The following is a 25643-nucleotide window of genomic DNA, read 5'->3' as shown; positions in this document are numbered from 1 at the left end:
AGACAGGTGAGTTGATTTCAGCGGTCTGTCATTTATAAGTTAAAAGTAAGTGGTTGTCGAGAACTAACATCACAATCCTTGCAGACTGGGCCTGGAGAAGAGTCACGGCCACCTGAGAAGAGTCCTGGTTATTCATGAATTCCTGCTCTCCTGCTGATGACTGACTTCTTCTACCTCGTTTTCTCCCTTTCTCTCTAGGAGAGAACTGCCAATCATCAGCAGGTGGGTGAGAGAGCAGGAGATTATAATAACCAGGACTCTTCTCAGGTAGATTTGACTCTTTTCCAGGCCTGGGCTGCAACGATTATGATGCTGGTTCTCGGCAACCACTTACTATTAGCCCATGAGTGACACACCGCTGACATCAGCATTTCTGTCACTATTTTATGCTGCCCTCGGTGAGGTTAGCATAAAGTTGATGACAGGTTCCCTTTAAATCCCAACCCCTGCAGTATACATCATGCCCCCCATAATGTGATTTTAAAAAAAAATTATGCCGAAAAATTCAATTAATTACTCACGTCATCGCTGCTCTCTTGTTGCTGAAGAACCTGCACTCCCAGCCTGATGACATCACAATACAATGCAGGTCCTTCAGCATCAAGAGAGGAGCGACTGCTACTGCGCGTGCAAGCGGATGAGGTGAGTAATTTTATTTAAATTTAACCCCTAAAAAGGCAATTTTCCACTACATTGTCCCATTGATTTCAGCAGCCGCCATATAGAAAACATCTTTATTTATGATTAGTGCTTTATTGTACAAAATCAAGGCACAGTTCCATTAAATTTGGCAGTCAAAGTTTTCACCCTGCAGTTCTCAAGAGACGGAGAACAGGGTCATGTCGTCACAGTCGTCAGCAACATAATGCAACTTCAACGTATCCAACGTCTACGGCCTCACATACAAGATTCTAAAAATCTCAGCTACTTAGCAGGTAAATTGACCTGTGGTGCGGATTGTGATATTTCACCTTTTTGCAATGTATAGGGTGCAAACCTGGAACAATTCTGCAAGAAAATCAGAAATGCAAAATCCATGCGTGCAAATCCATGCGGATAACCCACATCATGGACATTCGCACGTACATGTACCCTTAGGCTACGGCTACACGTGTCACACGAGAAAGAGGGTACAACTACACTGCAACGTGTGTCGCGCAACATTTTTTGTAATGATAATCTACGGTGTCACGTTGTGACATGCTGCGGCTGTGGCACGACAGTCACACAAAAATAAAAAATAAACTTGGTCGTGTTGCAGTCGCTGCATGTCGCAGTGCGACACCATAGACTATAATTCCTGCGGCAAATATTCGCACGACAAATCTCGTTGTGTAGCTCTAGCCTTAGGCTACCTGCACGCATTGTGGATTACGCGCGTGTTTTACACATGGATTCTCGCTCGGAAAAAACCGCTGTGTAATACAGCACTAGCAAAGTGAATTACGGCAGATATGACAAATCACGTACACTTTGCTTTTCACTGACCTGCTGTGAGGGTTTTAAAATCCGCAGCACGTGAATTGTTCATGCGATTCTGCACCTTATGTAAAGTGGTTTTCTCCATTGACTTCAATGGCGTGGTTAAACAGAAAATCAATACCAAAAACACATAAATTAAATAATTGCACAAAGAAAGGCACCAAATCTGCGATAAATAGTGCACTTTTGGTGGGGATTTCGTGCATACAAATCTGCACCGTGTGCAGGTACCCTTAGAGGGATCACCTCATTGTAAATGAAGAGCATAGAATGACTGGGCCGTATCCCTGGAGCAGCAATGCGGCCGGCACCAGCCAACCAACCAATATGGCCTACCGGCCCCCTGACATTTTTTTTCCCCCATATAATAGTGCAATTTGTTTCCCAGACTATTTATTTATACTGTACATCATGTAATGATCTGTTTTGGCATATGGAAATGGGGTCCAATGATGCCTACGTTTAGTGAAGACATATGGTGGCACCAACCATTTTGATTTGCATCGACAAGGTCACTTGTCATAAGAAACCACTGCTGTATCGTCACTTCCATAGGCTTAATAAACCAGGTAATCTCAGCTATACCTCACTAGAAATATCCCCTTTAAAATACACATTTAACAAATGATTTATTAGTGATTGAATGGCACACGCTGAATATCCCAATTTCCCTTAAAGTGCCACCGCTGAAATGAATCATGACCTAGATTAAAACATTGCTCCTTAGCTAGACCCTGTGGCAACACTTAAGTATTAAGTACCTATGTGTCAAGTTTTGCCCCTCCTTAGAGTCATTAGAGGTGATGTGCACTTAAAATAAGGTCCTTAACCAGTGGTGTGGCCTCTTATAATACTGAATAATGCTCTCCTACACCACGTGAACATATATCAGCTTGCAGGATAGATAGATAGATAACTCTGCTCTAATGATTCTAAAGAGTTGTGGGCCAAAAACACAAGTTTCTCCAGTCGGACGAAGTCTGTAAACTAAAAGGTTAGTATAAAACTTGTGGAGTTCAATAACCCGAATATGGAGTTTATAACCAAGCTCACTCCACATTGAGGTTTATTATACATAGTGGAGGTAAGTTCAGTGAAGAGAGAGGCTTCACCATGATGGCTTCCCCTGGTAAACACCTACATAACCCACCATCTGCTCACTTGCTTACGCTGTATACTTTCTCCCAATGTCAAAGCATCCAATTAGGGAACAGGTACCTCCAAGACAGCAGATCAGGAGGTAATGAAAGATAATGCCATCTGTTCTACCATCCCCACACTTTCCCCAAGTGTAGGTTAACACTAAAGTTTGTCTCACACATTAGATGAATGTTGGCTAAACCCAACCAGCCAACCGTGTAATGTGCCTGGTGGTGTCCCGACTTTCTCCTGTCAGATGATGTTGGACTTCAACCTGCCAAAGCCTTTGTTCCTGAGCGACAGGCCAGCGCCAAAGGTGGACAACAATAGCTTACTCACCCTTAGTTCATGCCAAGCACATGTGTGTATGGGGGAGAAATAGCTGGCAACAAAACAAACAGACAAGATTTCTCCTGCGTTGAATCACATCCTTGGACTATGCCTGTCTTAAACTCTTTAATCTACACTCATGAAGAAGGTACCTTCTAGAAGAGACTCTATACTGATGCTCATTTTCACTTGATGTCTGCTGCCTAGTGTTAATCATTAATTACTCCTTACATTTTGTCCAAGTCCATTTTGTAAAGTTGAGGTCTATCAGGACGCCAGCTGCTCCAAGAAGTCTTCCGTAGACTTTTCTGTCTGCCTCATGTCTACACACATGTCTTCCCTAAGAGTTCTATCTTCAAGCAGGAGTAGGCAGACAATCTTACTGTTCATTACCACTTAATGTCTCAGCATAGCTTCTCTCCTTCCAGCTGGTGGACCTCAGCAACTCAAGACTCCATGAAATGGCACCCCAAGCATTGAACATCTCCTCATACCGTACCTCCATACTCTCACCCAAGAGTCTTGTCCTTCACTGACAGCCATTGCTAGCTGTAAGCCTACATTTTATGCAAGGTGCAGGAAGCTCCAAAAGTCTCCAACCAAAAGGATCCCAGCATGAAGTCCACAAAATGTAAACCACTGAAGAGTAATGGATCAATCGACAAACATAACAAAAGCCTGCGAATCACAGGGACTACAGACTGTAACCTGAGTTATTACAAAAATAAAGAGTCCCACACCTTCCATCTGGATACCCATAACCATGAGGAGTCATTCCTAAAGTCATGTTATTACTATAGACACTTCTTGGCACAAGACCTTACATGGCAGGAGTCCCAGAGGTTGTCCGCACCGAACGTGAGGGGCATCTGCACAAGGTTCATAGCTGTACAGATTAGCATGAGTAGCGTCAGTTGCTTGGTCAGAACTTCTTCAGGTTTTCTCAGTAGACCCCAGGTTTGGGTCAGAACACAGCTGGTCATCCTCCAGGTAGAATGATAATTCTAAAAGTGAAATATCATTGTAATGTTCTTCTTTATCACTTGGGTGAATCGATTCCTTGTGGGATTGCTCAGGAACATTCTCCAAGAACTGGAAAACAACATCATACCCATAAATACTGAGGTAGTGTACTGTAGAATTAGGGTGGGCCAGAAACTAAAGAGCAGTAGGGATCGGAACAATGGCAAAAAAGCAGTGGCAGAGAATCGGTGAGGTGAGTAGTTTTTTTTTTGTTTTTAACTTATTCTGGCCCTTAAAGAAAAAAAAAAAAGATCTCCAGACATCCCTTTTAAAGACTATGGATAATGTGGCCTCCAAATGGTAAACGGGAGTCACTAGACCCCTATTTTTCCAATAGATGAGGGTCCTCAGGAATTCATTGTATGTTCTGTGGCTTGGCTATAAAGGCTCAATGGGGTATTCTGGGAGTAGAATTTGATGACCTATCCTGAGGATAGGTAATCAAATCTGATCGGTGAGGGTCTGACTCCTGGCACTCCTGCCGATCAGCTGTTTCAAAAGGTTGTGGCACTCTGGTGAGTTCTGTGAGCTCTTCCTAGGCTGGTGATGTCACGTTCATCGGTCACATGGCTTAGGCGCAACTCAGTCCCGTTCAAATATGCTGTGAGAAGGTGTAAATGCCTCGGCCTCTTTAAACAGCTAATCGGTGGGGGTACCAGTTGTCAGACCCTGACCAATTAGATATTGATGCCTATCCTATAGACTCCTGAAAAACCTCTTTAAAATGGTTGTCAGGTTTAGAAAACCCATTTCCAAACAAACTATTAACCAATTCTGGGTTAATTGCGAGGAGACAAGGGGGGCTTCCCTGTTCAGGGTCATCGTCTTTCGGCCAGAGTGGAGAATAGTTATAAAGAGCGTCTCTCATCCTGGAGGACCCTATCCTGCAACTCATTGACGTGCATTGGCGCTGTGTAATGCTTAGTTTACCCTGTGGTGGCGCTGCAGGAAAACCGAACACTTAAATCAAGTTTCCTCAAAAATGAGTTTTTGCTATAAGGCTTTATATCAGCTCCCCTGTCTATGCTTCTGCAGAAGTAGCACTCACCTCCTGAATGTGATTTGGCATCCTGAAAGGGGGGTACAGCAAACGCTTCAGAACAGCGCGATTTCTATACACTACGAATCCAGCGGCCAAACCGATCCCGCAGACAAAGATAACACAGACGACAGCCACGGCCAACTGCTTTTCACTGTAATCTGAATATTAGGAGAAAAAAGGTGTAAAAATACAATTTCTTCTCTTTCGTCATGTTCTTATAGTTTTACTTTAGTTATATGTTGCATTTTTTTTTTGGGGGGGGGGTCCGTCCTCTCAGCTCGAGACCCTCGGTGAGCTGGGTGATAGAGCTGCAATGTATTACCTATCTTTAGGTATTTTTATTTTATTTTAAATAAAACGTGTTCTATGATGGTGCCTTAAGTAGGATCCTTATGTAGTTATTTAAAGGAACACTACAGGAGAAGCTCATTCACTGTGCTATGCCTAATGCAGGGCCTTCAGGGGCGGAGCATGACACAGGGATTTAAAGGGCATCTGTCAGCAGATTTGTACCTATGACACTGGCTGACTGGTTGTATGTGCACTTGGCAGCTGAAGGCGTCTGTGTTGGTCCCATGTTCATATGTGCCCGCATTGCTGAGAAAAATGATGGTTTAATATATGCAAAAGAGCCAATAGGAGCAACGGGGGCGTTACCATTACTCCTAGAGTCTCTGCTCTCTCTATAACTGCTGCACCATATGCACTTTGATTGCCAGGGCCAGGAGTTATGATGTACATCACTATTTCACCCTGTCAATCACAGTGCAGAGGGGGCGCGGCAGTTGCAGAGAGAGCAGAGCCTCTAGGTGTAACGGTAACGCCCCCGTTGCTCTTAGAGGCTCATTTGCATATATTAAACCATCTCAGCAATGTGGGCACATATGAACATGGGACCAACACAGATGCCTTCAGCTGCCAAGCGTACATGTAACAGGTCAGCCAGTGTCATAGGTACAAAACTGCTGACAGATGCCCTTTAAGAAATAAGTCCTGCCCAAGCTATAAAAACAGAATACCAGTTTGTCTAGGAGTTTCCCTTTAACCTCTCATGGACGAGCTCTGCAATGTCTGCAACTGTGTGGAAACTGTTTAGGTCTCTGACAGCCGGAGTCCTCATAGAGAAGGCACAGAGGGATTATTACCTCCCCTGCTTCCCAAATGCTATAAACATGGTGCTCTTTCAGTGCCGAGTACCAAGTACACCGCCCAACATGTAGCAATGCTGCTTACGGCTGCAGACCAGCAATTATAAGACCGCCGGGTGGTAGGTTAGCGGATCCAGATTTCACCTCTAACTGGTGGCGGGCACAGCAGGGCACCATATTACATGTGATAGACTCACACGGGCAGCATTACCTCGACTCATTGTCTTCACACATTTGGGATCACTCGCTTGACCTTCTATAAAATCAGTGGAGGCTTTGACCTTCACACAGTACACAGTCAGTTCTTCCAGGTCCTCCAGGACGAAGTGCGTGGGCGCCCTTAAAGGAACCTCCATCTGTGGGTCATAAGAGTAGGTCAAGAGGCAGTAAATGCTGATGCAGAAACAGCAAAGAATGACATAGGGTAGTGCTCTAGAAGATTCACAGGGACTGTGCGCTTTCCAAAAACAGACATCAATGGGTTAATATTCTATTAAAAGGGATAAGGGATAGGCATTGCTGATTTTGGCACAGTATGGAGGTATTAAATATGCACTGCACATAATATTAGCACTGTACAGTTTTATTAGTGCAAAGCATGGCAGTATTATTTCCATACTGTATGTACTATTACTGCAGCACAATTTTATTTGGGCACGTCATAACCACTGGTGATTTTTGGCATAGTATGACAGTATTAGTTAAACCGCACATACTATTGGCAGCATATTGTTTTATTTGTGCACAGCATAGCAGTGTTATTTCCACACTACATATACTATCACTGCAGCACGATTTTATTTGGGCACTGTATAGCCATTGCTAATTTTAGCACAGTATGGAGGTATTAATTATGCACCGTACATAATATTAGCACCATATAGTTTTATTTGTGCACAGCATGGCGGTATTATTTCCATAAATAAATACTATTACTGCAGCTTGGGCACTGTATAACCATTGCTGATTTTTAGCACAGTATGATGACTGTATGAATTATGCACCTCACATAATATTGGCACAGTATAATTTTATTTGGGCACAGCATGGCAGTATTATTTCCACACTGTATATACCAGGGATCAGCAACTTCCGTCACTTCAACTGTTCTGAAACTCCCAGAATTCTCCTTTCAATTCCATGAGAGATACACAAACAGTCAAGAAAATGGGCATCCTGGGAGTTGCCGAATGCCGAGGGTATCTGATCTCTGGTATATACTATTACTGCAGCACGATTTTATTTGGACGCTGTATAACCATAGTTGATTTTTGGTACAGTATGACGGTATTAATTATGCTCCATACTATTGGCTCTGTATAGTGTTATTTGTGAACAGCATGGCGGTATTTCCACACTGTATATACTATTACTGCAGCATGATTTTATTTGGACGCTGTATAACCATAGTTGATTTTTGCCACAGTATGACGGTATTAATTATGAACTGCACATAACACTGGAACAGTATAGTTTTATTAGTGCACTTTTTTTTTTAATAACATTGTAGTTTGTGAAGGACCATTGTAAACAACATGATGTTATCTGTATAAGGGGTCAATTCCTTTGCTCCTTTCCTTTCTATGGGAAGAAGCCATATTTTGCTCTGGGTTCTCCTAGTTCCAAATACGGTGATATAAAGTCTTCCTATGTATAATCAACAGAATCACTGAAAATAACATGATCTCTCACAGACAGCTGCTGTAACAACAGAAATATCACTGAAGGCAACTTCCTAAAAAACGTAACTTTTAATATACAGTACAGACCAAAAGTTTGGACACACCTTCTCATTCAAAGAGTTTTCTTTATTTTCATGACTATGAAGGCATCAAAACTATGAATTAACACATGTGGAATTATATATATAACAAACAAGTGTGAAACAACTGAAAATATGTCATATTCTAGGTTCTTCAAAGTAGCCACCTTTTGCTTTTATTACTGCTTTGCACACTCTTGGCATTCTCTTGATGAGCTTCAAGAGGTAGTCCCCTGAAATGGTTTTCACTTCACAGGTGTGCCCTGTCAGGTTTAATAAGTGGGATTTCTTGCCTTATAAATGGGGTTGGGACCATCAGTTGCGTTGAGGAGAAGTCAGGTGGATACACAGCTGATAGTCCTACTGAATAGACTGTTAGAATTTGTATTATGGCAAGAAAAAAGCAGCTAAGTAAATAAAAACGAGTGGCCATCATTACTTTAAGAAATGAAGGTCAGTCAGTCAGACTGAAAATTGGGAAAACTTTGAAAGTAAGGGCTATTTGACCATGAAGGAGAGTGATGGGGTGCTGCGCCAGATGACCTGGCCTCCACAGTCACCGGACCTGAACCCAATCGAGATGGTTTGGGGTGAGCTGGACCGCAGAGTGAAGGAAAAAGGGCCAACAAGTGCTAAGCATCTCTGGGAACTCCTTCAAGACTGTTGGAAGACCATTTCAGGGGACTACCTCTTGAAGCTCATCGAGAGAATTCAAAGAGTGTGCAAAGCAGTAATCAAAGCAAAAGGTGTCTACTTTGAAGAACCTAGAATATGACATATTTTCAGTTGTTTCACACTTGTTTGTTATGTATATAATTCCACATGTGTCAATTCATAGTTTTGATGCCTTCATAGTCATGAAAATAAAGAAAACTCTTTGAATGAGAAGGTGTGTCCAAACTTTTGGTCTGTACTGTATATATATATATATATATATATATATATAAATCACACAAGTAGTGCAGCAGCACAGTCAGATACGGTGTACTGGGTGCAAATCCCCACAGAGGTCGGCTCTTCCTCCACGAAATATATCAAATGATGTGCTGCCTCATCATTCGTTTGATATATATATATATTCATATATATCTAATAAAATACATCCAGTAAGACAGGTCCCACCAGGACCAATAAAGCCGTAGTACAGCCAATAAATCAGAAAGCGGTCACATAAGGACGGTTAGCAACTAGAGAAGACGGGTAGCGCAGATGGAACAACACGTAAAAAAAAAAAACAATGTCTGTCCCTAGGCTTACCCTAGAGCGATCTGCTCGGCCCAGAGATACACCTGGATGGTAGTAGTACTCTGTCCACGTGCCTTCGGCTCGCCTGTCCTTATGCAGCCCTATCCCTTATCTGATACAATATACATGGTCCCACGCGTTTCACCTTGTAATAAACAAGGTTCATCAGGGGACAGATGGTGTCAGTCTAATAGTGGGATGACTAAGTAACCGACAAAAGTAGATAAGAATACAAAAGATAAACAAAAACCGGAGCTCCCCAAGTCTGCAGTGGTCTGTGATGAGATAAAGAGACAGTAATAGGTCTCTAGGACAGATACACAGTATGATACTCAACAGATTCAGACATGACCAAAAGATAAAGACCACTAATTCAGAACGATTAACTTATCTGATGAAGATGGAAGTGGACGTCATCCTCTCACAGACCAGCATGCACGGTTGGAAGGCTCCAGGGGGCAAAAGATGCCCTGAGTAACCTTGTTTTTTACAAGGTGAAACGCGTGGGGACTTTGTATATTGTATCAGATAAGGAATAGGGCTGTATAAGGACAGGCGAGCCGAGGCACGTGGACAGAGTACTCCCACCACCCAGGTGGATCTCTGGGCCGAGCAGATCTCTCTAGGGTAAGCCTAGGGACAGACATTGGGTTATTTTGACGTGTTGTTCCATCTGCGCTACCTGTCTTCTCTAGTTGCTAACCGCCCTTATGTGGCCGCTTTCTGATTTATTGGCTGTAATACGGCTTTATTGGTCCTGGTGGGACCTGTCTTTACCGGATGTATTTTATGAGATATATATATTAAAAGCTAAGTTTTAGGAGGTTGCCTTCCTATGTATAACTATTCAGACCCAAGCATTAAACACGCACCTTCTCCTCAGCGCCCTCCTTCCAGTAATACGCCGTGTATCTAACATTTTTTAGAATTGGTGAAAACGGGGGTGAAAAATCTACTTTCACTGTGTTTTCATGGGACTCCACGACGAGGGACTTTACAGGACCAATTTTTGCTGCAAAGCAGAAGAAGACGACATGTAAATTACAAGAATAAAAATAGCAGGCTGAGCAAAGACAACACATAAAACATGCAACAAAAAAAAAAAAGCCTAAAATTCAGGCAGTACATAAAAGCGGAGGAAATATGGCAAAAGGCAACTCTGGAGACAACCAAATAACCTCCCCAGGATACTCTATTAGGAAATGATACGTTAACACAGGGTCCAGAGCAGAGGTGCACCACTAATGAGGCCAGGTGAGGCGCTCGCCTCAGGCAGCACCAGGTAGGGGCAAGAGACGGGGCAGCCGGAGGGCCATGGGCTGAAGAGAAGGGGTTAGGTTAAGAAATTGGCATGGGGGGGAGGGGCGCCGTTTATGTTTTTCGACTCAGGCAGCAGAAAGGCTAGGTGCACCCCTGACAGGGTCCAAGGGCAAAAAGAAACCCTGGCTCTGGAAGACCCGATGCATCTCTGCATTATATGGATAGCTAACTAATGTGAATGGGAACAGTGAAATTCTTCATTTGCCCTGTGGAGGCGCTGTAGGGAAATTGAACACTTACTTCTACAGTAGCAGGACACTCTGTGATAAGCTTATCATAGAGGGACCCATATAACATAAAAGGGATTGTCCAAAGTGGAGAACCCCTTTAATGTTCTGACCATAATAGCCTGCCCTGATGGCCTTACAAAGAAATTTGCACTCAGGGAAACTTGTTAGATTTATTTTAGGCATTCAGAAGTCAGACTGCAATCTAAAGTCTAGAAAGTCAAATTATCATTTCCACTTACTGTCTATATTTGCTTGAAAATGACCCGTTTTGGCCCAGGCAGACGTCAGCTCGCTCACCTCCGCCCGCACTGTATAAACGCCTCTCCAGAAAGGTTGTATTTTGTCTGTGAAATCACATTGTGTCTCAGTGATGTTCTCACACATTGGAAAATTGCGATTGCTCCTGGAATATACAGGCGAAGGGAACAAGTATAAAATAGGAGGATACTGTCCAAAAGATGTTGCTTAAATGTCCAACTGTGAGCAGCGTTTTACTGTATATTCTATATGTAAATGTAATCTTTACAAAAGCTGCTTTGTACCCTGTATTATACTCCAGAGCTGCACTCACTATTCTGCTGGTGGAGTCACTGTATACACACATTACCTATCCTGTACTAATCCTGAGTTACATCCTGTATTATACTCCAGAGCTGCACTCACTATTCTGCTGGTGGAGTCACTGTGTACATACATTACATTACTTATCCTGTACTAATCCTGAGTTACATCCTGTATTATACTCCACAGCTGCACTCACTATTCTGCTGGTGCAGTCACTGTGTACATACATTACATTACTTATCCTGTACTGATCCTGAGTTACATCCTGTATTATACTTCAGAGCTGCACTCACTATTCTGCTGGTGGAGTCACTGTGTACATACATTACTTATCCTGTACTGATCCTGAGTTATATCCTGTATTATACTCCAGAGCTGCACTCATGATTCTGGACTCATGTTATTAGCCACATCCCTAACTCCTACAGTTTACGTGGGGATGGCAGTAGTTCTTCGTATATATCAGATTGTTGCATTTGTACAGTGGAAATTTCCAGAACAAGCTATGAGCAGACATTAAGATAATAAGGGCTACTGATAGATTTCAGCTCTGAAGCCTACAGAATTGTGACTGTAGCTGTAGACCATAATAAAAGCTACAACTCACTACATTATTAGATGATGATCTACAAAGTCACTCCACTTTACATGTTGGTTATTTATTTATGTCAACCGGCATTTACTGGTGGATAGCGTAGGATGGTCGTGCTGCGGCAGCAGCATATGTCTTCAGAGCAACAAAAGGATCAAACCTGTTAAAATCCAACTGGCCGACCCTTTCTCTCCTGACATCAGCTGTCTAGGGGAGAGTCAGGAGGCTCCCATACACATTAGATGTACAGTGACCCATCACTGCTAAAGGGTTAATACCAGGTATAATGCCGATCTGAAATGGTCTGTGCACTGAGTATCCCATATGGTTATATATAGGTAAGAAATGGTTAAATTGGTAGTTCTTAATTCATTTCCAGGAGACAGGCTGGTCCTGCCCCCAGGCTTGTAGAGTAGGGAGTTCCTATCCAGAAAAGCTAGAGTGAGGACATGTTTGGTGTGTACTGCTGCAAACGTAGGCCAAACTGAATTCTTATCCAGGAAAACACCATTCCTGTGGAGAGTGGAGAGAGCAACTTTACTAAGGATTAACCTCTGAGAGAAGGAAGCACTGAATATTTACAGGACCAATTTAAGGACCTGCTGGACTGAGACAGTAAGGAAAACACACGTTTATGGCAAAAGACTTTACTGCCCGTGGACTTGGTTTATTGCTACTGGCCATCCGATTTAGGACTGCATCCTGCAATTGGGCACTGCAGAACGTATATTGAGAGTGATTGCATAACTGTGGTCATTTAGGAAAATTCCAAAGTGTTTCTAAAAAGAGACTCAGGGAGTATAACTACCATCATTGTCACCTTCTAAATACAGTCTTTGGTGAAAAGCCTACTCTGTGAAATACTTCAAGGCTGTACCTGCTGTATGGATATATGCTGTGGCTCCTATCATCTATTCAGTAAAATCAAACATTGCCTCTATCGTCCACCGACCCCACTCTTGCTCTCTCGACTTGCACCCTACTGCTCATCCCACTAACACCAAGGGCACCCCAGCCACCTCCAGGAAACACAGGGCGTGCCCCGAGGCAAAGAGTTGCAACCCTCCCAACATTGTATGATCTGGAGAGTGCCAGGGTGAGGACTGCCCCCTTGATTACCACTGTGCCCATCCTCGCCAACACAACGACTCAAACCTCCTCTGTGGGCTTGCTGCAGATCGTCAGCTGGTACTACCAAAATCGAGTTAGGGCAGCATTAATGGGGCACAGAAAAGAGAGTAGAAGGGCGGGGGTCTCAGAAAAACAGAAGAATTCTGGACCTATGCAGATTAGGTAAAATAAATTACAGGTACTCTTTCCTGCCCTAGACCACCATTGTTAACCCCTTCACCATTCTAAATCACGTTCTCCATCTTATGGCATAATACCATCAAGTGAATTGGGCTGGCTGCATTGTCCTGCCCTGTCAAGTGGTCATGGGCTCCGATCTGTAAGAGAAGGGGATGCAGTGCTACACCAGCACCCTAGCCCCTTCAATCTCAGGACCTCTAGTGATGGCATATCCCAGCAATATACCATCGCTTCAAACCATGGGAATACTCCAAATACTGCTCCTTGTCTACCCCGACATCTGCTATGTGTATGGTCAGTCTAACCCGTAAATCATTCTATAAGATGTGGGACACAGGATATGTAGAAGGTTAGATATGGAAGTATATTTGGGAGTACGGGGGGAAGTATGTTTGGGAGTACGAGTGCCCCGACTACAGCCACTGAGGTAATCACACTCAGTAGACTAGGCCAAGTAGGGCGAGCACCTAGGGAGAGTTAGGGTCCTCATTAGTAGGCTCCTCCCCATTATTCCCCCTACAGACTAGGATACTAGGCCTTATTTGCAACTACAGACCCAGTGCCCCTCCCTTCTATAGTGCAGGTTTCTACTACACCTTATTGTCTCACTTATTTTATTAGACATAAATAAAAGTTATATATTAATTTAAATACATAAAGGCATTCTCAGTTCCGTATATATTCTATTTGAGGCCACTGAGACTATATAATAGGAGGTCCACCAACTATAGATCCCTATTACTAATACATGATAGATTCTAAATATATGAAGAAGAACTTTGCTGTCTCTGTGGAGGGCGCCAGGGCACTTGGAATCCTGTCCCTTTAGGAATTACAAGGACGAGCACTGGTCGTCGTCAGACTGTGTAATATAAACTCTGCCAAATGTCTCTCCTTAGAAGGGGCCGTGGACGTGAATATCTCCCACTGCATCCATACAGTGATGATAATATGTATCCTGCATTACTTACAGAACACACTCTACCCTGTACGTTACAGGGAGCCGCTCCTCCGAAACTTCCACAGGATCCCATCTCAGTATGTGCTTCATGTTGTAGGAATCAATGTGGACGTTAGCTGGTGCAGGAAGGTCTAGAAACAAGAAAAGCATGAAAGTGTAACTAGATAGATAGATAGATAGATAGATAGATAGATAGATAGATAGATAGAGCGAGAGAGATAGGGAGATAGATAGATAGATAGATAGATAGATAGATAGATAGGTAGGGACAGATAGGGAGATAGATAGAGATAAAGAGACAGAGCTTGAGAAAGAGAGAGAGAGCTTTATATATAGAGATAGATAGATATGTAACACCCCAGAGTGGGGTCACTAAACGCTTTGAACCCGCTACTATCTGCTAAAAGCATTAACACTTTCATCTGATGTGATTTCCCACATCCTGCAGCAAGGGAGGAAAACCAGTTAGACCCAGTGTGTTCCAGCTCTCCCTGCATGGGGAAGGCTGCGTGTGTAGGAGCTCCCAGTTCTAGGGATCCCAAACCAGAATCTTGTCTCAGCTGAGACAAAAGATCATCATTCCCAGTCTGATCCCTTCAGCCTCAGCTGGTAGAAAGCAAGCAGCCACCTCCAGTATTCCAGGAAGAAACATACCCTGCAGGGGCGTAGCTAGAAATGCATGGGCCCCATAGCAAAAAAATTTCATGCCCCCCCCCCCCCCCCACATATCTATCGGGCCTCCCACCACCCCTTCCAGAGCTCCCACCCGAACACCCATCCTAGATCTCCCACCGCCATGAGCTGCGCCGGAGCTTCGCCCCCATCCCCAATATAGTCAATGGGGACGGAGCAGCGGTCCAGCGAAATAGCAGCAGGACGGATCCGACAGGCTGAACAGCCTGCCGCAAGTGTAAAAGTACCCTTAGTCTGTCATATAAGAAGGGGGGGGGGGGGGGAGAAACCCCAGAACTAGAGTGTGCACCCCAAAATAAGGAAGGGGCGCCCTCCTTATCACTGCTGGCATCTCTTTAACTTCAGATCATCAGACTCTCACTCACTAATTACAGCACACACCCCTGTAGTGTCCACCATCAGACAGGGGAGGGAGGAAACCCCAGTTGGGGGCCACACTCTAGTTCTGGGGTTTCTTCCCTCCCCTGTCTGACGGTGGACACTACAGGGGTGTGTGCTGTAATTAGTAATTAGTGAGAGTCTGATGATCTGAATTCTGAAGTTAAAAAGAGCTGCCTGCAGACCTGCAAGGATAAGGAGGGCGCGGGGGGCCCAAGAGAAGGAAGGGGGCAGGGGCCCCCACACCCTCCTGCACTTCAGGTCTGCAGGCAGCTCTTTTTAACTTCAGAATTCAGATCATTATCAAGTTCAACATCATCACGATACTGTACTGATCATCCTAATCTTCTGAACCTTAGTTCTCAGTTCTCACACTTAGGGCTCATTCAGACGGCCGTATGCTGCCCGCGAAAATACTGAATGCTATCCGTTTTTTTGCGGATCCGCAAAAAAACGGATAGCATTCAGTATTTTTGCGGACCCATAGACTTCAATGGGGCTATGTCCTGATTTTCACGGACAAGTATAGGACATGTTTCATTTTTTTTGCGGAACTGTGGAATAGAAAAGGGCCCCATAGAAGTGAATGGGTCAGCATCTAATCCGCAAAAAAACGGTTCCGCATTTTTGCGGACAGCATACGGCCGTCTGAATGAGCCCTTACTTTTAGACTGAGGCACACTGGCACAGTCAGAACAGAAGCAGCTGTAGCCGCAGGACTGGAGACAGTGGAGTGGACGCCGGAGTGGAGACCACTGACTAGTTGAGGAGGAGGGAGCAGACTGGAGAAGGGTCAGACTCGGACCGGTCACCGGTCCCACCACAGCGCAGGCAGGCAGCAGTGAGACTGACACTCTCAGTCAGTCTCAGACACTGCTGCGGCGGGAATCGAGGCCACTCCCTCCTAGACTCCAGGACCAGGTATAGTACACACCCCCGTGACCCTGGCCTGGCCCCCTCCAACGCGGCCTATCTCCTGCTGCCCGGCCCCGTCGTGCCCTCACTGCCCTGCTCTCTCCTGACTCCTTCTCCCCGTCCCCAGCCAGGCCCGGGCCGCGGATCGCCCACAGACGGGCCGGCAAGTGGATGTAAAAAAAATAAAAAATAAAAATAAATCAACAGGCCCGGGCGGGCCCCCAGTGGCGTAGGGCCCCATAGCCACTGCTATGGTTGCTATGGCGATCCCTACGCCACTGATACCCTGTGAGCACAACTGTGAGTACCGTCCAGAGACCAGGAGAAGCCAAATTCCTCCTCAGCTAGTCATTCCCCATACAGCAGAAGATAGTGCAGAAGATAGTAATTCCTGCCACATTACAGAGCCACAAGCAGACGGCTTATCCTGTAGAGAGCTCCAGGCACATGATAGAAGCAGAAGACAGATTCCTGCCATACATTGCCAATACCTGCTGGGACTTCAGACTATTGCTGTATCTCACATGGATTACTGCTGCATCAAGTAAAGACCAGTTTGAATTATATTCCAAGTCTGGATCTCATTTACTGCTACTAAATCCCTCAATTACTCCTACTAGCAACACTCATTTTATTGCAAGTGAGCCAGGATCCAGGAGTCCAGCCGTACCCAGGTAGGAGACACCATTGACACCATTACCATACAGAGACATTACACCACTCTGGCATTCCTAACCTGGTACGTGAGTTGCAACACCTTAAAGGTCCCTGAGACTGTACCCTGGGCATGCTGCAATTGGCGTCACGAACAAAAACTATAGACTATTATACCCATATCCGGACCCACTGCATAATTTGGCGTCCGTGTAACCGTACCACGGTCCTGCTCATTGCAGATATATCGAGAGAGATAGGGAGATAGAGATAAAGAGACAGCTTGAGAAAGAGAGAGAGAGAGCTTTATATATAGATATAGATAGATAGATAGATAGATAGATAGATAATAGATAGATAGATAGATATTTACTTGGGGCCAGAGAAATGACAGACTAGCCCCTGCATTACCATCTGCTGACTGCCCCCTACAGGGCAGGGATTTATTGCTGTGAGCAATTCACCGTCTCAGCAATGTAAATGGGGTTGGAAAAAAAACCTCATCCATAGGCCTTAGGGCTCATGCACACGACAGTATTTTGCGTTCAGCATACTGGCCGTTTTTTTAGTTCAGTATGCGGTACATATACTGAACCATTTATTTCAATGGTTCAGCAAAAAAAACTGAAGTGTCTCCGTGTGCATTCTGTTTCTGTATTTCCGTACCGTGAAAAGACAGAACATGTCCTATTCTTGTCCGCAAATCACGGTGCTTGGCTTCATTCAAGTCAATTTGTCCGCAAAAAAAACGGAACACATACGGAAATGCATCCGTATTTCTTCCGTATCAGTTCCGTTTTTGCTGAACCTTCTATTGAAAATGTTATGCCCAGCCCAATTTCTTCTATGTAATTACTGTATACTGTAAATGGCATACGGAAAAACGGAAAGGAAACGGAATAAAAAAACGGACCGCAAAACACTGAAAAAGCCATACTGTCGTGTGCATGAGCCCTTATTTACACGGTCAGTATTTGTAAACCAGGGGGGGTCCACAACACCGACGAGGCACAAATATTTCTATTACATTTTATCTCTTTAGGTACTTTTCCTTTTTTTGGCTTACAAATACTGATGCAAAACACTGACCAAATACTGACCGTGTGAAAGCAGCCATAGGCTGCAAAATACATAAAGCATTCTGCAGCGTATATTTGCCGGGTGTCAATCTCGGCTTTTGTGACGCATAGTGTACAATCTGCAACAACTCCACAAATTTGTAGTAAAATGTAGTCAAAAATGTGGAAGCGTACATTCACACGGCATTATATTTCTGCAGGGATTTCAGTGTATATTCTGCTCACAATCCACCCCCTATTGTCTTTAATGGGATATCCTTGCCATAGCGACATATTCCTTCTTGGCGCGGTTTACATGGGGAAACTGCAGCGGGCGTCCACATAGGGATTAGTCCCACTGAATCGGATGCGCAGCCTGACGCTACAAAGCTGTGGAAGAGATCCAAGAGACTTTTCCCGTGTGACCGCGTCCTTCCTCCGCCCCTGCACCTCTGCTCTATTCTATGTCACTTAATAAAGTGCGATATACTGCAGGGAAAATCCCCGTCTGCAGAAGATCGCGGTGACGTAAACCAGGTACTGATAGCACAGGTGACATGAGAGCCTCCACGGACAGGGTATGTACGTTCCTGGAAATCACGTAGTGCTGTAATCACAGATACATAATCATAAAGGACAATGTGACCGGGTGAAAATCAGGAACCGCCCGAAGACGTCCTATGATCTGAGAAAAAGCCGTCACAGTCTGCACCCCACCCCCCTGAACCAGCGCAGTAGCCAGGATTTCCTTCCTCTAGGGTCAGGATTTCTGCCTGAACTGACCTAGAGGGCACTAGAGAAGAATCCAGGCAGGACATCTGTTAATGGGAAGAATAAGGACTTATCCCTCCTGAGGGGGGTAGTTCTAGATCATTACTATGGGGGCATATGAGGATCGGTCTTCTATTTGCGTAAAGGGAGAAATCTGTCAATCAAGAAGCGTCGGGGGTGAGAAGAAGCCGGAGGGGGACTGCCCAGAGGACACTTCTCCCACCCCATGTCTGGAGGAGAGGGGTTAAATGTTGGAAAACCCCTTTAAAGGTACACCTGAATTATACCACTTCAGGACCAAGCAAATGTTGGCGTTGTGACAACACGGGCGAGATTTCCGCGCAGGTGCAATGTGTGAGGTGAACGCATTGCGCCCGCACTCATTCACTTCTATGGGGCTGTGCACGTGAGCGGCGATTTTCACGCGTCGCTTGTGCGTTGCGTGAAAATCGCAGCATGTTCTATATTCTGCATTTTTCACGCAACGCAGGCCCCATAGAAATGAATTGGGACGCGTGAAAATCGCAAGCAAGTGCGGATGCGGTGCGATTTTCACGCATGGTCGCTAGGAGATGATAGGGATGAAAGCAACCCCCGGACCCCATTAAAGTGTTATAAGGGAGAATAATAGCATTCTTCATACAGAATGCATAGTAAACTGTAGATTGAGGGGTTAAAAAATAAAAAAAATTAACTTACCTGTTCCAATTGATCGCGCAGCCGGTTTTCTGACAGAATACTATACCTTATCAGAATGCTATACCCTCGTCACTTCCGGTGACGCGGCCGCACCAGAATCAGCTGGAGGAGGGGGTGTGCGGCGCTGCGCTTGCGCAGATCCACGGGTAAGTCAAAATGATAGCACCGCTGCGGGAGAAACGCCCACTTAATGTGCATGCACGAAACCGGCCGGGACACACTGCGCCTGCGCCCGTAGCCACGGCTGGTTAGGAGAGGGTGCGCACGCCTGGCTATATACTCCCGTCGGACACACACATCAGGATTACACCGCGCGTGCGCACTCAGGGGTAGGTAGATTTGTCCGCGCAAAATGTTCCATCAGATCTCCCTACCCCTGAGTGCGCACGCGCAGACATTCTGATAAGGTATAGTATTCTGTCAGAACACTGGCTGTGCGATCAGATGGAACAGGTAAGTTAATTATTTTATTTTTTTTAATCCCCCAATGGACATTTTACTAAGCATTCTGTATTCAGAATGCTATTATTTTCCCTTATAACCATGTTATAAGGGAAAATAATAAAATCTACAGAACACCGATCCCAAGCCCGAACTTCTGTGAAGAAGTTCGGGTTCGGGTCTGGGTATCACAGTCAGTTTTTTATCACGCGCGTGCAAAACGCATTGCACCCGCGCGATAAAAACTGAACATCGGAACGCAATCGCAGTCAAAACTGACTGCAATTGCGTACGTACTCGCACGATTTTCCCTGATCACAGACGCAACGCATCCGGACATGTTCGTCTGCAAGGGGCCTAAGGGGAAAGATTTATCAAACTGGTGGAAAGAAAAACTGGCTTAGTTGCCCCTAGCAACCAATCAGATTCCACCTTTCATTTTTTACAGCTCCTTTGGAAAATGAAAGCTTGAATCTGATTGGTTGCTATGAGCAACGAAGCCAGTTTTCCTTTACACCAGGTTTTTTATTTTCTGTTGACATAGCCGTAGGAGGACTTGGTTTTTGTTGGACGAGTTTTTGAGAAATGACTCTGTGGGATGTAATGGTAAAAGAAAAAAACTAACAATTCCATCATTGTTCTATATTTTTTCTGGGAAAGGGGGGGGGGGGGATAATTCTTTTTGACAAGGTTCACCCTGTGCTATAAATAACACAATAACTTTATTCTGTGGGTCAGTACGATTACAGTGATCCCAGATTTGTATAAATTTTTTTTATGTATTACTGCTTTTAAATTGAAAAAACCTTTTTAAAACAAAATTAGCTTTGAGTCACCCATAGAACTAATAAAAATTTTCTCATCCACAGATCTATGCGAGGGTGTGTTTCTTGCAGGCTCAGCTGTCATTTTTATTGGGACCATATTGGCACATAAATAGCTTTTCTGATCTTTTTTTTTCTTAATTTTTTTCTTCAATTTTTAGGGAATTATGTATTTTTTTTACGTAAACTGATTTTTTTTTTTTTTTACTGATCTTTGTTCTCATATTTAATATACCACTATACTTCTGTATTGCAGTGTATTGTAATTTTATCCCTATTCTATTATACCCTGAATGTGGAGGGTGCAATCGGAGTACTAAAATGGCAGGTCGGTGGGGGGCCCCTTTTCTAGGCCCCCGGCTGCCATGATAACTTATTGGACTTTGTGATCACATTGTATGGGAGGAGCAAACGGGTGACAGAGGGAATCCTCTCCACCTGTGTAACCTTTTAGATGCCATGATTGGTATTGACAGCGGCAACTAAGGGCGTTAAACAGTCAAGATGGGAGTTATGTCCGATCCTGCCCATTGCAGGTGGGGGTCCATCACCACCAGCACCCATCGTGCTATCTCATCTCCTGAGAAGGCTCCATACAATCCCTACCTACTTGACATGGAGGTGTACCAAGAGGTTAAATACGTAATAACAACAGTCTCGAGAAGAGGGCGTGGATGGAAGAAAAGGGGTGGGGTTTGTGCAAATTTATCCCAAAAGTGGGCAGTTTAAAGGGGTTATCCAAGAATTTGATACTGATGGTCTGTCCTCAGGATAGGTCATCAATATCACATCGGTAGGGGTCCAAGTCCTGACATTAAGCTGCGACGCCCACCGGAGCTCCAGTAAGTGCTGCGGCTTCCTGGCAGCTTGCCAAGCACAGCGCCGTCCATTGCATAATGGCTGTGCTTGGTATTGCAGCTAAGCCCCATTGACTTGAATGGAACTGAGCTGCGCCTAGGCCTTATGACTGATGTACGGTGACTAGGGATGAGTGACTTGACTTCGGATGAAACATCCGAAGTCGATTCGCATAACACTTCGTTCTAATACTGTACAGAGCAGGTGCCAAGTGGTACCTTGGAACCGAACCCGAGTTCGGGAAATGTTTTTTTACAGTACAAATTAATTTATGAAGTTATTACGCGAAGTCTTACGAGACTTCTCGAAGCAATAACTTCGGCTCATCGGAGCCAATACATTCTAATACTGTACTGCTCCATACAGTATTAGTCGATTCGGTCATCCCGAACAGTGACTTCACTAACCTAGGAAGAGGCCGTAGCACAGGGATCAGCGGGGTCCTGAGAGTCGAACCCCGCTGATCGGATATAATACTAATTACTGGATAACCATTTTAAGGGCAATTTGGGGTGGTACTGGGCTCAAATGTCTCAGGATATTTGGGAATGATGGATACAGTGCATATACTGATATATCTGTGACCATCCCTACACTCAGGCCACGTCACGGGGGTGAATTACACGACTGAGCTTATTAATTTACCCCGTAAAGTCACGCCCACCTATTATAGATGACAGAATTATTCTAGATAACTCCCATAGATTTCCAACACCCCAATATTTCATACTACAATGGCTACCACCACCAGGCAAAAGGGACCCACGTTTCCAGATTCTCCCAGTACCAATTAGACCCAATAAATTTAGGTTATCTTAATGGGGCATAAAATCCACTGAATCAATACAGGCAACGTTTTTCCCTTCGGAAGATTAAGGCCTCTTTCACACGGGCGTTGCGGGAAAAGGTGCGGGTGCGTTGCGGGAACATGCGCGATTTTTCAGCGCGAGTGCAAAACATTGTAATGCGTTTTGCACTCGCGTGAGGAAAATCGCGCATGTTTGGAACCTAAACCCGAACTTCTTCACAGAAGTTCGGGCTTGGGGTCGGTGTTCTGTAGATTGTATTATTTTCACGCACGGTTGCTAGGAGACGATCGGGATGGAGACCCGATCATTATTATTTTCCCTTATAACATGGTTATAAGGGAAAATAATAGCATTCTGAATACAGAATGCATAGTACAATAAGGCTGGAGGGGTTAAAAAAAATAAAAATAATTAAACTCACCTTAGTCCACTTGATCGCGCAGCCGGCTTCTCTTCTGTCTCCTTCTTTGCTGATTGCAGCAAAAGGACCTGTGGTGACGTCACTCCGGTCATCACATGGTCCGTCACATGATCCATCACCATGGTAAAAGATCATGACGTCACCACAGATCCTTTTCCTCCAATCAGCAAAGAAGACAGAAGAGATTCCGGGCTGCGCGATCAAGTGGACTAAGGTGAGTTTAATTATTTTTTATTTTTTTTAACCCCTCCAGCGCTATTGTACTATGCATTCTGTATTCAGAATGTTATTATTTTCCCTTATAACCATGTTATAAGGGAAAATAATAATGATCGGGTCTCCATCCCGATCGTCTCCTAGCAACCGTGCGTGAAAATCGCACCGCATCCGCACTTGCTTGCGGATGCTTGCGATTTTCACGCAACCCCCTTAATTTCTATGGCGCCTGCGTTATGTGAAAAACACACAAAGAAGGAGCATGCTGCGATTTTCACGTAACGCACAAGTGATGCGTGAAAATCACTGCTCATGTGCACATCCCCATAGAAATGAATGGGTCGGTATTCAGTGCGGGTGCAATGCGTTGAACTCACGCATCGCATCCGCGCAGAATACTCGCCCGTGTGAAAAGGGGCCTAAGTTCTGCAAGACGGCAAGGTAATATACAATACACAATAGTGCAGTGCAATATAAAAAGGAATTGTCAGATAAAAAGATTTAAAAAGATACATACGGTTACAATGCATTCAATAGTTTGTGAAAATAAAAAGGGATAATAGCTTACTGATGTACAGCAGTGATATCCTGGCTGCGACAGCGAGAATATGGGCTGTCACTCCAATCAAGATATGGATCCCCGAATGACTAACTATAATGTTATTATATATATTAGTATATTAATTATATATAATATATTATATCTCATTATCAAAAGTCCTACCATTGATGTCGCGCGTCAATTTTTTTAATCATAGTCTATGGTGTCGCACTGCAACATGCGTCATGCTGCGACTGCGACGGGACAGTCGCATAAAAAATCATCGTGGATGGATTTTTTGCTACTGTCGTGTCGCAGTCGCAGCATGACGCATGTCACAGTGCGACACCATAGACCATCATTATAAAAATTGCCCTAGCCTTATCCCAAATGACAAACTCAGCTTTGTTACATCAACCACACGACTATTCTACCCATTTAGAACATAGGCCAGTCTATACCTGTAATCGGCAGTTTACCAGGAGGTAACTCCTAAAATACAGGTGAAATTAGAAAAATTTGAATATCGTGCAAAAGTCCATTTATTTCAGTAATGCCAATGAAAAGGAGTTGCAGTAATGCAGCTTAAAATTAGAATTTTGTGAAAAGGTTCAATATTCTAGGCTCAAAGTGTCAGACTCTAGTCAGCTAATAATCCATATCCCCTGAGCAAAGGGGACCTCAAAATTGGGACGTTGGGGTTTCATAAGCTGTAAGCCATAATCATCCAAATTATAACAACTAAAGGCTCGAAATATCTCACTTTGCATGTAACGAGTATCTCATATATTAGTTTCACCTTTTAAGTTGCATTACTGAAATACATGAACTCTGCACGATATTCTAATTTTTCGAGTTTCACCTGTATATTATCCCTCCTGTCTCATGTCGTTTTGGTGAAGCCTCTGTAATTCTTGCCCCCCTTCGATAATTCGGCTCAGACATGTTTACTGCTTCAGAGCTGAAATCCGTTTCCCTTCCCTACTGTAAAATCGGAAGACCTTGTTGTCGCCGTCTCCTGGGGGGACCCCTGTTCGGGGCTTAAGGGTACGGCCACAGGGTCAGGTTTGGAAGCCATTGTAACTTACCCCTCATGGCAGTAGAGTTGCAGTAGGTGACGGGCATCAGGGAGGTAAGTGCCAGCAGAAGAGGCCACATCCTGGATGTCTTCCTGCTCAGACCCCGGGAAGGTGCAGGCCTCAGCAGACTCCAGGGCCTGAGCTTCTGCGTTCTCTTCCTGCTCCTCGGACTCCTCCTTTCCTGGAGCACAGCCACAGCCTTCCTGTCAGTGACTGCTCTGCCCCCCCTCTCTCTGCTGTTCTGCACCAGAATAGCAGAGCTGAGCCCCTTCTGCCAGGACAACGGCTGCGCCTGTTATAAATCCGCCATATGGCAGTTCCTCTGTGAAATGCTTCATGTAGGATCTTCACACTGTGCACCAACCGAATGTCACAGATTTGCAGAAGCGGGTCGATCATTTCACCCCGGGGGCTTCCTCTTTTGACTTTCACAAAAATGCCTTGGGTGCATATGGGGAAATTGCATGAATGGCAACTCCCCGAGGTCTATCTATTGCCCCTTGTATGAGCAGGGGTCAGCAACCTTCTGCACTCCAGCTGTTGTGAAACTACAATTCCCAGCATGCTCCATTCATTTCTAGGAGAGTTCTTAGAAGAGCAGAGCAAGTTTGCATGCTAGGAGTTGTAGTTTCTCCCCCTGTCCTACTATACCAGAACACTAGCACTAAGATTCACTACAACTTTACTGCAACTCCCAGCATGCTCCGACAGCTGGAAGCTGAAGTTTCGCAATAGCCAGACGCCGTTCTATGTCGCCATTGTTCAAAAGTACGTGACACTAAACAGCTGCCTCTATCTGCTCTAGAATCCTTAGTACAGGTGTCGGCAACCTCCGGCACTCCACGTGTTGTGAAACTACATCTCCCATCAAGAACACTTGCTTGGCTCTTCTCTGAACTGTGAAAGGAGCATGCTGGGAGTTGTAATTTCACAACAGCCGGAGTGCCAAAGGTTGCTGATCCCTGCTTCAGTATGATGATTAGTGATGGATTAACATCTGCCGGGACGATTCGCGAACGCGATCAAATGTTCGCAGACCGCAAGTTGGCGGTGGGTCCCATTCATTTTAATGGCAGGCAAACCTGAAAAACCTTCAGCTGATATTTGCAGCCAAGAAATAATTACTAGAAGTGCAC

General features: G+C 44.6%; 1 protein-coding gene across 1 annotated transcript; it reads right to left on the bottom strand.

Annotated features, from left to right (window-relative positions):
- Nucleotides 1-3591: 3591 nt before the first annotated feature.
- On the bottom strand, nt 3592-24789 carry LOC120994525 (interferon gamma receptor 2-like). Its single transcript, XM_040423164.1, has 7 exons — nt 24517-24789; nt 14161-14281; nt 10962-11125; nt 10045-10184; nt 6377-6521; nt 5024-5175; nt 3592-4044 (listed from the first exon to the last, which is right to left on the bottom strand). Exons 1-7 carry the CDS (start codon nt 24584-24586, stop codon nt 3886-3888), a joined length of 951 nt encoding a protein of 316 aa, XP_040279098.1. The 5' UTR covers nt 24587-24789; the 3' UTR covers nt 3592-3885.
- Nucleotides 24790-25643: the final 854 nt, after the last annotated feature.

Source organism: Bufo bufo, chromosome 3 (assembly GCF_905171765.1).
Source record: "Bufo bufo chromosome 3, aBufBuf1.1, whole genome shotgun sequence".
Classification (NCBI taxonomy): Eukaryota; Metazoa; Chordata; class Amphibia; order Anura; family Bufonidae; genus Bufo; species Bufo bufo.
The sequence above is the reverse complement of the archived record's forward strand: the minus strand, read 5'-3'. Positions and strand labels throughout refer to the sequence as shown.